Here is a 14190-nt window from a genome sequence, read left to right as displayed (position 1 = left end):
TTGAGCTGCGAATTGGGCATTTTCAGAAAGTCCCGCCCCCAGTTTGTGACGTCACGCCAAGAATCAAAACAATGGCTTCAGGTTCGGAGAATATGCTTTCTTGTTACACATCCAGTTATGAATATGATTCAAATAGTTCTGAAGAGGAAAGCATACATGTTTGCAATCGATTAAATAATTTATTCCACGCCATTTTGAGGCAACATTGAGGGGAAAATGTATCACCACAAAAGAGGCACAAAATGGCGACCTCCTGTGGCCACCTCCGTTTCCACAGGCTGATAAATTCCTTATATGGAGCTTGGACACCCTCTTCTGGCGGCTTTTGGCTGCAACACAAGGTTTTCAGACCAAACAATACAGCAAAATACATTGACGTGATGAAAGGACTGCTACGATGTGTCTTTTTTTCGGTCAGGGGGCGTTCCTTTAGTGACGTCACGTACGGACTCGTCACCAACTCAAAAACAAGACTTCCTGAATATTAGCGCGAGTCTTAAAACGTAAAATATAGCTATATGCGGTGGAATCTTTTTAAAATACGCTCAGTAGAAGTCATTTCAAGCCATTTGACAAATTATGGACACAACTTGTCCGGAGACGTCGTTTGTCCTTGAAGAAACAAGCACACTGCCATGCATTGAATGCCAACCAACAACTTTGCTTTTGCAACTGCCGCCGGGTAACCTCAGGTTGCACTTCATGGAAGGAAACGCTTCAAATCTGCCGTCTAATTCGGTCCTTTTTCTCACTTCACTCCATTTTCTTTCCACTCCAGATGTCCTCCGGGATGTTTTTTTTGTTTTTTTTTTTTTCGTGGCAAACGGCCGGCGAAAAACGGCGCTAGCTCCTCGCTCGTCGGAAGTGAAGCGTTGTAAACAAGTGGCAATGAAGTCTGATTGCATCGATAGTCTCTGGGCAATCCGTCTTAGATGGGAAAAGACAACACAAAAAAACGGGGGGGAAAAGTACAACAATGGGGAATCGGAGAAAAGAAAAAGTGAGTCTGAGGTGGAAAAAGAGAAAAAAAATTAACTATAAAGTGCAATTTTGAAATACATTGATTCCCAATAACAAAAATGTACCTAATTAAAATAAAACAATGCATGTGAATGTTTAGTACTATTTTTTTAAAATCTAAAAAATGGAAAAAAAACAGAGCATTATTTTGAATGTAAATGTTAAATATTAATTTTTAATAATATTGCACAAAATTGAAGAAAAATTAAATTGACTAATCGTTTTAAAATAATTGCACTTGCTATTTTTTGAAAAAAAGTAAATTTTCAAATTAAATATGGAATGATAAATTTCCCATTTTTATCAGAAAATAATATCTTTTGAAACATCAAAACTGTAAATAGTTTTTATAAAAAATGTGAAAAAGAAGTTAAAAAATAAACAAAAAAAAACAATGTTTAGCACTAGTTAAATCCATTTTTAAATATAAAAAAAAGCACATTATTTTGAATGAAAATTTTAAATAGTTTCTAAACATACAAATTACATTGACTCATTGTTTTAAAATAACTGCACAAATAAGTGCATTTTAAAATTAAATATGATTGACATGAAAAAAATACATGATTTTCACATTTTGATCAGAAAATTTTTTTTTTTAAACATTTAAATTAATTGATAAATTGTTTTTATAAAAAACGTGAAATGGGAATTAAAAAAAAACAAACAATGCATGTGAATGTTTATCACAAATTTTCACTAATTTAAAAAAAATCCACCTTTAAAAGTGAAAAAAACAGCGCATTATTTTGAATGAAAATGTTAAATATTACTTTCTAAAAATGTCACACGAAAAAATAAGTAAATTTTAAAATTACATTTAAAAATTTTTTATCAGATTTATTTTGTTTTTGGGAGACATTTAAATTGATGGATACAACATAAACAAACATAAAAAAAATAATTAATTTACAAATATTTCACCATGGTTTATTATCATATGTATTTGTATTTTTAATTTTTTTAACATGATGAAAAACAACCACAAAAAGAATAATAAATAAAACAACTTCTTCAAATTGTGAGAAATCAATTACAGTATTTGCAAAAGAATTCATCAACATGCCACCCACTTTAAATGTGTTAAATGGTTCTTTATTGATTTTTTTGGGGGGGGTTTATTTTCAATTTTCATTGTGTTCTCCAATTCTTTTGGTAGCCGCCACATAATCCCACCGCCACACCAAAAGCGCTTAGCTATCTTACAAGCTATATAAAAGGTGTGTTTCATGTTATTGTCCTTCCCAACATGATTGTTTTCCCTTCACTGGACGTCTCGGTCGTGTTGAGACGCTTTCAATCCACTTTTCTGTAGCGGGCGCTTATCTTCGAGCGCCCCGTTGTTCGCCGGCAAATGGCAGCGCTCTATAATTAGAGGTCAATTAGGTCGGGGCCGATCAATAAGAGAAGAAGAAGAAGAAGAAGCGTCTTTGGCATTGTGTCCAAAGTCTTATCGGCCCGCCACAGAGGCTGCCGGCTGAGCTAAGTGATATACGTGTTTACAACAGGATGCACGAGACTAGAATGACGCCCGCTTGAAATTGACTTCTTTCAACATGCTGGCTTGGTTGGTGGAAAAATGCAACCTCCAAATAAATAAATAAATATACACCATATATTCTGGGTTGGTTGGTAATGGGAAAACTTCAATAAGATGCAATTTATACACACACACACACACAAACATATATTTGTATATATATATATGTGTGTGTGTGTGTGTGTGTGTGTGTGTGTGTGTGTGTGTGTGTGTACAGTAAAAGTACAATATATATATATATGTACAGTAAAAGTACAATATATATATATATATATGTGTGTGTGTGTGTGTGTGTGTGTGTGTGTGTGTGTGTGTGTGTGTGTGTACAGTAAAAGTACAATATATATATATATATATATATATATATATAATATATATATATATATATATATATATATATTGTACTTTTCTTTCAATAAAACTATTTTTATGATATTTATTATACATACAACACATATTGATTTATATTGCACTTTATATATATATATGTACATATATATGTATATATATATGTGTGTGTTTATATTTATAGATTTTTTATTTATATATTATATGTATATATTTATATAAATTATATTGTGTAGTCTATATATTCTATTATATAAATATTTTATATATATTTAATGGTGTCTTTTTCATATATATATATATATATATATATATGTATTTAATTTTGCTGCTGTGGACTGCAAATGTCTTCATTGTGGGACGAATAAAGGTTTTCTGATTCTGATCTACTTGAAAGGACCAATCCTCCTTTTCTGGATGCCTTCATCATGGACAAAGCCCTCCTGGATTTCGAGGTATCCATCGACGCCGACTGTAAGCTGCTGACGGTGGGCAAGCCATTCGCCATCGAAGGTGCGCTTCAACACACGACACACTACACAAACACCGAAAAGTGAGGTGGGCGTGCGCATCGGAGCTGATGGCGGCGGGGATGAGCGACGGTGTTCTAAATTCGATGCAGTCAGCATCTGTGACCACATGGAATGATACGGGGTGATTTATCAATGACATCATTTTTATCTCTCACTTATAATACTATGTGCTAGGAAATACGCACACATACACACACACACAGGTAAGTGATGTACCTTTGGGGGTGACATGCGTTGCACATTTTTCATCAACACACAAGTTGTGCTCTGCAACAAAGCATTTTGTCACATGGACACACGCCCCCCCACGCCGAGCGAGATGGTACGGGAAGGAGGCAGTGTGGGGTTCAAATACGATGTTATCTGTGTGTGTGTGTGTGTGTGTGTGTGTGTGTGTGTGTGTGTGTGTGTGTGTGTGTGTGTGTGTGTGTGTGTGTGTGTGTGTATATATATACAGTAAAGTCTCGTTATATCGATATTCAAGGGAGTCCGAAAAAATATCGATATAACTGGGACTATCGATATATCCGACCCCGTTTGCATGTAATTTTCTCCGTGCGTGCATAGAAATAGTATCGATATAACCGGGACTATCGATATATCCGATATCGATATCACGAGACTTTACTATATATATATATATATATATGTATGTATATATATGTGTGTGTGTGTATGTGTGTGTGTGTGTGTGTGTGTATGTGTGTATGTGTGTGTGTGTGTGTGTGTGTGTGTGTATATATATATATGTGTGTGTCAGCTGGGATCGTCCAAGTTTAACTCAGACGAGCCCTTTGAAAAGTAATGGATGCGCAAAAACACAAAATAAAAACAACAATGGCGCGATAAGGTCCGCAACTCCCCCAAAACAATCATGAGATAAAGTAAAACGATACCAAGAAGTACGGCGCGAATGTCGCTCTGCATGTTGATGCTCGCCATACATCATCGCCGCGCCTCATGTGCTTCCTGATACTTCGCCGTCGTCGATAAGCTGTCGGCGACGTGATCCGAAGCACAAGCGTTTACGTGCTTGTTTATGTGCAGCTGACAATTGCGCAGAACTTCGGGCACAATGGTGTCTCGTCAGAAGAGGGATCATCTAGGACTAGGTAGCAAACTCATTATTTGTTGCGGGCCACTTCAGAATTGTGCCTTCCCTTGGAGGACCCATGCAAGATCTTAACGTTATTTCTGTCCCGTGATGATTGGACATTTCGGTAAGAGATTTCAGCGAAATCATTGTCAATAAATCAATAAAAAATCATTGGCACCGCCCTTCCCACTCTCGAGTGCGGAAAATCCTACTGGACCCTGCGCACCCTGCCCACCACCTTTTCCCGCTACTCCCCTCAGGCAGGCGCTACCGATCCATGCGCACTAAGTCCAGCAGACATTTAAACAGCTTCTTCCCCCAAGACATTAACTTTTTAAACAGTCACCCAAATAGAACTGTATAGTGCCTCTGCAATTTTTTTAATGAAGATACTAGTGCAGCGTGTTCTACCGTAAACAAATTCCTTGTGTGTTCTACATACTTGGCAATAAAGATAATTCTGATTCTATTCATGAAAGTTGAGATACATGATTTGCTCCCACGGACCCGATCTGGCCTTGACTTTGATACCTGTGATCTAGGACAATGAAGAAAGATAGTGTTTACTGATTGCATGCCCCGGACTGTTGCCCAGTACATCGAAGTATAGTCGATGTTATGCTAAATTGTCTAGCAGATGCTAACAACGTATTTATATGATGCTTCATAACGCAGGCCATCTTTCGTAAACACCGGTGTAACGTTTGGACGCAACTGAGCACAGCGCTGACCCTGGCGCCGAACGATTAGTTTTTGGGGGGGTGGTGGAAAGGGGGTAAAGGACTACTTGGGCAGACGGGAATCACAGGATGAACTCTGGTATCAGAATGGCTGTTTCCGTCTCTGGCAGGTACTTGAGCTCCCGAATTAAGATTTGCTCTCCGATTCCAGTCAAAGAGCGCAGTGACATCAGTAGATTTGATCTCCCCCTGGCACTGTTCCGAGCCCCTGTTGTTTGTCTAGCGAAACGGATCCATTTCTGTAAAAGAATGTTGTTCATCTGCCGAGGACAAAATAAAATGGACAAACGAATACAAAAATTGGGGACGAGGACAGATTCTAAAAAAAATGTCCCCAGTATGTCCTTCGCGCTTTGTCAGACTGAAAGCTGTCCTTCATAATAATTGGACGCAGTGATGCCAAATAATCATCCCAACAACAAACATCTCTCTCAACAGCGGCCATCACACTCAAGCACTATTTGTTCATGCAAGTGTACCGAATGTTCTTTCCCCATTAATGAGCCCGCTGAGAAGTGGTACAGATTGAAAGCTGACGTGGGTGTGTAACCATCGGGGGAGATTTGTGGGGCTTTTATCGTCCATAAGGTATGATAAGTGTCAGCTTGCTCGTGTTCCATCATTTGTTCAATAAATGGCTACGCTGAGGCTGACGACGGTGACGAGGACGGCGACGTCTACCTATTCTGACGAGGCGGGAGAAGAAGACTGGGGATGAGACAAAGCGAGGGGTGTGATAAGGGGGGTGGGGAGCAAAGGAATGAAGTCGATAAACAGCAGGCTAAAATGGGGGAAGATACGAGCGGTAATTGCAGCCGAAGAAACTGCACGCTGTTACTTTAAGACGGTATTACAACAAGCTGCTAAAAAAGTATTTCAACTCCACAAGGCTGGCGGAACGGAACATCTGCTAAGTCTTTAATATTTTATCTCTTGTAGCTCGCACATGTTGACATCCGTGCCATATGTCTACCTGGATAGCCATTCGTCACCGAAAAGTCTTGCTGCGCTTATTTGGATCTGAGAAAAAGGGCCGTCTCCCGCAGTGACATCGGTAGATTTGACATAAGTGCTACCCAAGATCACGTGGTCCCAGTCCAAGTCCAGATGAAGACACTAAAGGGTTGAGACTCAGTCAAGACGATGATTTTTAAGGATTTGAGACCAGTTCCTGACCAAGCGTTCCTGACCCCAAGTCAAGACCAAAACTGTAGACCAATGCCAGACCGAGACATTCACAAACTGACCCGAGATCCAGACCTTGACTACAAAGAATTGAGCTGAAGACAAGACAAAGACTTAAAAGAACTAAGACCATTTCAAGACCTAGTCTACGAAGGGTTAAAACAGAGTCATTACTGCGACTTTTACAAGCTAACAAGTTACTGTATGAATTAGACTGGAGCAAAAAAATCACGACTCAAAGGGGCTAACATTGAGTCAGGATCAAGACTTAATGAAGCAAGACCAAGACATTGAGGTGTGAAGACCACACCAGGACGGGTTTAAACTACAACAGATGGAAGTTGATATCTTGGGGTAAAGACTACTGCAGGTTCCACACAGATCCGAGACAATGACCAAGGCAGTGTCGAGACTAAAACCTGATCAGAGTTCATTTGATGCTTTTTTTGTCCTTTCGCATAGAATGTCTTCAGAGGACAACGCTAATAGTAGAAAAACACGATTGGTGGTAGTGCTTGGCACCTGAATATTGCATCGTTTTATTCGCCCAACATGCTTACAGAAAAGGCCACCACGTTGCACTGACCTACTGTGTACGTGTGTGAGGTCGTAAGCTAGCGTGTGCGTGTCTGCGTGTGTACGTGCATGTACGCGCATGTGCTTACCACACTTGGCTGCAAAGTGCTTGATTTGGATTCTGGCTGAAGGCTCACGAGCCAATAAATCTGATTTCAGAGAGCATCTGCCCTTTAGCTAATTGAGGCCGGCCGACTGACTGGTTTTGCTACACGGGAACTATCACAGAGGGCCTTGGCTGCTTTCAGACGTGACCACCTCGCTGTCACACACTGCGAGGAATCGTACAGTCGACCTCCACCAAAGCTGAACAATTCTCTTGAATTGTATAGGGCCAAAGTCTAAGGTCACTGTTACATTTTTAATGTTAGCAATGCTATCATGAACAAGACGTTTAGAAAGCCGAAGGCAAGACCACCATTTTGAGGTTGTCTTGACACCTCAAAATCTTGGTCTTGTCTTATCAGATTCAAGACTGAGACTTCATGAGGTAAGACCAAGGCTTTTAGGGTGTCAAAGTGAGTCAAGAGGAGGCCTTTGAGGGGTTGGATTTAGGCTGATAAAGTGCAGATTAAGATCCAGATGCTGTCGCAAAATCAAAACCAAATATAAGTGAAGACCAAGGCTTTGCGTGGCTGCTACTGAATGAAGACGAGATTGGGGATGAAGAGTACAAAGAGCCCTAAGACCAAGGCCGGTTGAGACCAAGTCAAGACCAAGACTTTAAGGAACCCAGACAAAGTGAAGATCAAAACATTGGAGAGCGGTTTAAGACCAAGTAAGGACTAATATTTTTAGGGTTTGATACTGCCTCAAGACAAACCTGGGTTTGATCGAACCCTAGGGGTTCGGTGAGTCGGTCTCAGGGATTCGGTGGATCCTCCACCAAAGAGGTCCATCCCTCAGACTAGACTGCAGTTAGTAGGCACATGCATTGGCAGAAGGGTTCAGTGAATGAGCATATGAAACTGGTGGGGTTCGGTGCCTCCAAAAAGATTAAGAACCACTGCTTTAGAGATTGAGACTGAATCAAAATCAATATTTTAAGTCCAAGACTTGACGGGACTGAGGTCTTGATCGTGACTCAGCAGAAGACTCCTCGGCCCATTCAGATTCATACCAAAATTCTTTGTGTCGTCCGTCTCTCCCAGGCTATGGCATCGGCCTTCCGCAAGGATCCCCTCTGACCCGCAACGTGTCCGAGTTCTTGAGCCGCTACAAGTCGGACGGCTTTATGGACATGCTCCACGACAAATGGTACAAGGTGGTGCCTTGCGGGAAGCGTGTCTTCGCCGTGACAGAGGTAAGTTGACAGGACGAAGCGGCGCAGGTGGGGTGACGGTGGACTTGTGTTTTGAATAAGTAATTCGAGCGAGGCGGCCCGGGTGGACGACCTCTTGGTGTGTTGGGCTTACAGTGCAGAGGTCGTGAGTTCGATCCCTGTTCCGGCCTTCTTGTGTATCAAACATGGAATCGTGCCTTCCTTTTGTTCCCCTTCAGCTCTCGTTGATGCTCATTTATGCACTGTGCTCCAACTTAGATGTGAAGGTCCTTCATGTCCCCCCATCCCCTCCTCCCCAAAACTCCCTCCAGACACTCCAGATGGGCATCCAGCACTTTTCGGGACTTTTTGTGCTGCTGTGCATGGGGGTGGGTGGCGCCTTGCTGACCTTGGCGGGCGAGCACACCTTCTACCACCTGGTCATTCCGCGCCTCCGCCGCAGGCACACGCTGCAATATTGGCTACACACCAGCCAGGTGACCACACACACACACACACACACACACACACACACACACACACACACACACACACACACACACACACACACACACACACATACTTGTGGAAGTAGATCAGCCTCTGTAGTTAATCTTTAAGGTAACTTGCGCCCTCTACTGCCATAAACCAGTCAACGCAGTTAGTATTTTATTAGCTTGAAATAAGTCACATTCAATGCGTTCTTGAGCATATTTTAACATGTTTTTTTAAATCCCAATACAACAATGTAGTAATGTGATAGAATATGTATATTATTGTTATTGTTATTGTTAATAGCAATAGTCTTAGTAATTGTAATAATATATAAAGTCATTATTTCCTGTTTGTCCAAACGCCCATTTTCTCATTTTTAAAGTGGTGTTACACAATTGCCACTAAATTGTGGTAATTACACTGTCATAACTGTGTAATACTTTGATGCCTAAATCAAAGTTTGTGTAAGGCGAAAAGTTCGTCTGCCAAACATTTATTTCCCATAAGAAACCATTAATAATGAGAATAATCCGTTCCCAGGTCCCCATAAAACATAATTTTCTACTAGTTAAGCCTTAAAACTACACAAAATATACCTTATTTTACGTATAATAAATGTGCTATTGTATAGTAATTAAAGAAATTTCTCCACTGCGAGACTAATAAAGGCAAATCCAATCCAAATCCAATCCAAATAAACAGTACTGTATAATAAAGTCGTTTTATTTACCTTTGTGATGGTCGTTGCCAATGGAAGTCACACAAACGCAGACCTCGTTCGTGTTTCTCGATGATCTCCTTCTTCTGCTTGACGCTAATTTTGTTTTGTGTCCTCTTCGGCTGAACACTAGCCTGTGGTGGGGTCTTTTTCGGTCCCATAAGAGCAAAAGTACGCCACTCGATAACAAACCGCGTCTGCACTGAGTGCACTCAAACAAAGTGGGTGTGGAAAACAAATCCGCCAGCCACCGTGGCGTTCCGTGTGGTTTGGTTCGTTTACGGAAAGCTCGTTTGTATGCCAAGATTATATTCTCGCACATTTAATGTTCGTAATGCAAAAAGTTCGTAAGATAAAGCGTTCGTAAACTGAGGTATCACTGTATTTTATTTTCTCGAGCCACGCTAACGGTGTGCCAAATCCAACAAAAAATGTCAACATAATGCAACTTGTAAAAGTCACATATACCCTGCCATTAAACGAGAAGCCTTTTGGCAATCCCTTTGAGTTATTCTGAGAAATTTCGCAGTGACAGTAACATCAAGGTTTCCTGTTTTGACTCTCCTCTAACCTCAAAAAGGGCAACCCCTCAAGGCAGCCTGCAGCATCCATCCCATAATCTGGCCCCGATATCAAAGCATCACGTCTGTTGTCAAGGGGGGGGGGGATTGCTTCTTCCAGGGGTCGGTTTGTGTGATGTGCCATTCGAGGAAAGGTTTGAAGTTGATACGTAGCATCCAGATCAAATTCGGATGAAAATTTGAAGGAGGTTTTTAGGAACCGTCACATTTGGGCTATGTGACGAGAATAATGGCCTCTCCATAAATTATACGTTCATCTCTGGATTTATCTCGGAGCTGATGAAGTGATCAGTCTTCTGTTATTAAGGCCCCCTTGAACACTTTTTAAAGGACAACCGACACCATTTTTTTGTTTCCTAACTGACATCAGAAAAACGTTTTATAGCATCTAAAATAGCCAAAACACGCAGGCTGATATTTTTTGTCGAATGAAAAACACCAATAAAAATGACTTAGTGTCCCAAAACTGCTACAAAATGAGCTCGGCACTGGGCAGATTCAGAAAGTCCCGCCCCCTTGTTCGTGACATCACTACTGGTCACACACTGCCTTGCTCCAGAATCAAAACAATGGCTTCAGGGAGTTAAAGGACAACCGACACCATTTTTTTTCTTAACTGACATCAGAAAAACGTTTTATAGCATCTAAAATACCCAAAACACGCAGGCTGGACACAACTTGTCCGGAGACGTCGGTTGTCCTTTAAGGTATTAGGTACTTGTAAAGGACGGCGATACCAGCCGCCAATATCAAAGAGTACCGTGAGTCCTCCTCACAGTTAGTTGGCGCCACTAGAAGATGCGTTCTGTTGTTTGTTTTTTGCTATTTTTGTCTTATTTTGGTTTTCCTTCTGTTTTTTTTTTTCCAGAAGATTCATCGAGCCCTCCACATGGCGTATGAGGATGACGACAAAGAGCTGACGGGCCTGGAACAAAAGTAAGAAGCTCGACCTCGTTCTGAAACCTCGAAGACTCGGTCATGGATTGTTTGAAATGGCATGACACGGACAAATTAGAGTACTAAATATCTCTCAATCTGGTGTAAATGTACGTCTTGTCTCAAAGAAGCTCCTCAACCCACTTCCTTGACATCAAGATGCCTCAAAATGAGCACTTTTGTCTCAAAGAAGCTCCTCAAACCCACTTCACTGTAGTTCCTTGACAGCAAAATGAGCACTTTGGTCTCAAAGAAGCTCCTCAACTAACTTCAACATAGTTGATTAGCACCAAGAGGCTTTGTATGTGTTGGCAGAGCATTGCTTTTGTCTAAATGAAGCTCCTCGGGGCATTTCAACATAGTTCCATGGCAGCGGGATGCCACAAGATGAGGACAAATTATATTAGAGCGCCTCAACTGACTTCAACAACAAGATTTTACGTAAATATGACAAAATGGCTGCAACACACTTCTTTGTGTGTACTGTATAAGAAGTGCCTCTACTCACTTTATAATAATAATAATAATAATAATAATAATAATAATAATAATAATAATAATAATACATTTTATTTCTAAGCGCCTTTCAAAACTCTCAAGGTCACATGACAGTCACAGGATAAGTTTTTTTCTGTGGGTGAGCAGTGGCAGCCACACGCGCCCCGAACTCAACCCTGAAGTAACTGAAATAGATAGCTAGCTAGCTAGCGAATAGATAGCTAATAGCCAGCGAACAGATAGCTATCAGTCACTGAATAGGTAGCCATTAGCCAGCGAATAGGTAGCCATTAGCTAGCAAATAGCTAGCCATTAGCTATAGAATATATAGCTAATAGCAAGCTAGCAAATAGCTAGCCGTTTGCTCGCGAATAGATAGCGATTGATTTTTACAGAGATGCGTGGGAAACCTTTGTGCTTGGTGTGTTTTCAACAAGTTTTGATATGAAAGAAATGTAATATTCGACACCACGACGAGACTCATCAAGTTGTTGAATCGAGATGCTACAAGATGGCAGCAAGGCACTAATTAGCTGCCAGCACTCCGGATTCACTCTGCCAACCCCTTTTCCCTCCTGACATCATCGTCCATCTTCCATTCCAGGGCGCGTTGACAGGTGCTAAGTGCATATTCCGTATTTCTCACTCGGACTCCTCGTGTTGTCCAACAGCGCCTCCTCTTGCATCTCGGAGAACTGCAGCCTCCACAGGAAGCAGCATCAGCAGCCTCCCCCGCCATCCCTCCCGGCTTCCGGCTCGGCGGCGGACAGCGGCAGCTCCTCGTCGCCGTCCCACGAGGCCAAGGAGAAACGGGTGCACTTTGACCTGGACACCCTACATAGCTACCGGCTGCGGACCCACACCGCCTCGGTGCGTGGACGCCCCGGCATGGTGGGACGACCGGGCCTCAGCCTCGGTGGCTTCGGGAATTTAAGCCTTCAAGCCAACGGGGGTCCCGTTTCGGGTTTGGTACTGTCTCCCCTCGGGGGTAGGGCAGGCCGGACCGGACTGTGGGAAGGGGAGCTCCAAGAGCTCCAGGAAAAGATTGAGATCTTCCGCAATCAGTTGAGGGAGGCTCTGGCCAGGAGGGCGGAGATCCAGACCACCCTGGAGAGGGAGCGCAGTGGGACGTCGCGCAGGGACACCAGCCTGGAGCGGGAGCGAGACCGGCTGCTGGTCCAAACCATCAGCGCGGACAAGACGGGCAAATCCAACCCGACTCTTAACAACCAACCGCAGCAGAGCTTTGCCGAGAACGTCACGCTTGGGAGAAGCGGAACCCTCAATGCAATCAACAGCCTGGACCGGGGGCGGACCCCCCAGATACGCTCCGCCCTACCGCCGACTGAGGACCGGACCGGCGGCTCACGCGCCGCTTCTTCCGCCGGTTTAGACCGAAGTCGGTCTGGCCAGTCGGCGCGGAACTCTCTGAGTCTCGACCGGCAGAAGGCGAGCCTGACTCGCGTTGTCAACACTTTGGAGAGGACGAGAGACAGCCAATCGCACGCGGGGGGCGGGACTTGATTCGATTTGACAGGCGTAATTAACTCATTCACTGCCATTCGCAAATGTATGAGGGTTTTGTTTTTTTTCTTGCTAGGGTGCCGATAAAGCGCTTGCCAGACCTTTGCCGATGTTTTACCTTCCACAAGGGGGCAGCATTTCCCTTTTTTTCCATGTTAGCACTTTGTTCCAACTACAGCTGTTGTTAAAGCGCTATACAAACCAATATGGGTGTATTGCATTCTATTTTGGACAGCCGCCCTCATTTCAAGCTCATATAACTCCAGACCCATATCATTTAGGAATTAACTCTCTTTTTTTCTGATTAAAGAAGAGTGTCTGCGGTTTCTTACGCTGCATTAAATGTAATGTAGTCCTAAAACTCAATATTCTGTTTGCCGTGGAATTTGAGTGACAATGATAAAAACGCTGGCCCTGGAGTAGACACATTTTTTGCACATATCTGGCAGTGAATGAGTTAATTATGACGGAACATTCCTAAATTATGAACAGGACATTCATTACTACGTTTTAATCCCAAAATCGACTCGAACAAGCCCAATTTTTTCACTGGCTTTTAAAGCACACCAACTCAAAATCAACAAATCTTTTAATTCTGCTGTTGACCACTAGATAGCGCCATTGCAATTCTTCCCGTTGCTTACGGCCTTGCAAAAGACATTAGTGAAGCAATCTATTTTTCAAAGGATGGGTAGAAAAAAAACAAGAGTGACACTTTGAAGGTCTTTATGGATTCCTTCCTTACGTCCATTTTCTGCTTACCACGGTACGACTTCCACCACGACCATGTTTGGATCGGAGGATATCACTCGAAGGATTCATGTTAAAAACAGTGGCAACCTCGTAAGCGACAAGGATGAAAACTTATTAGAGTAACAGCGCGTCATACAGAAACGCAAAAGACGTTTCATCCGTGGAATGACGGACACATTGTAACCACATTGATGGAGATTTTATGATATTGGACCATTTCATGTTTTGAAATAAACATTTCTATACATTCGAAAAGTGCCCGATATCTCACTTTGAAGCACGAAACGTTGCATTTTTGCCATTTGCACAATGCCAAATTCAATTCCGGACCACAAATGCAAGAGATAGTCCAAGAGGTGTGTGTGTGTGCTTGTAATCATGCTTAA

At 42.3% G+C, this 14190-nt stretch overlaps 1 protein-coding gene across 1 annotated transcript in view; it reads left to right on the top strand.

Annotated features, from left to right (window-relative positions):
• grin3ba (glutamate receptor, ionotropic, N-methyl-D-aspartate 3Ba) overlaps positions 1-14053 on the top strand; it is a 71260-nt gene extending 57207 nt beyond the window's left edge. Inside the window, exons 8-12 of the mRNA XM_089004778.1 lie at positions 3306-3421; positions 8190-8341; positions 8632-8796; positions 10962-11029; positions 12199-14053. Of these exons, the coding sequence (XP_088860904.1) occupies positions 3306-3421; positions 8190-8341; positions 8632-8796; positions 10962-11029; positions 12199-13051 (1354 nt within the window). The 3' untranslated portion in view covers positions 13052-14053. The remainder of the gene's footprint in view (positions 1-3305; positions 3422-8189; positions 8342-8631; positions 8797-10961; positions 11030-12198) is intronic.
• Positions 14054-14190: the final 137 nt, after the last annotated feature.

Source organism: Hippocampus bargibanti, linkage group LG09 (genome assembly GCF_051943395.1).
Source record: "Hippocampus bargibanti isolate YZ-2025 linkage group LG09, ASM5194339v1, whole genome shotgun sequence".
NCBI classification, from domain to species: domain Eukaryota; kingdom Metazoa; phylum Chordata; class Actinopteri; order Syngnathiformes; family Syngnathidae; genus Hippocampus; species Hippocampus bargibanti.
The sequence above is the reverse complement of the archived record's forward strand: the minus strand, read 5'-3'. Positions and strand labels throughout refer to the sequence as shown.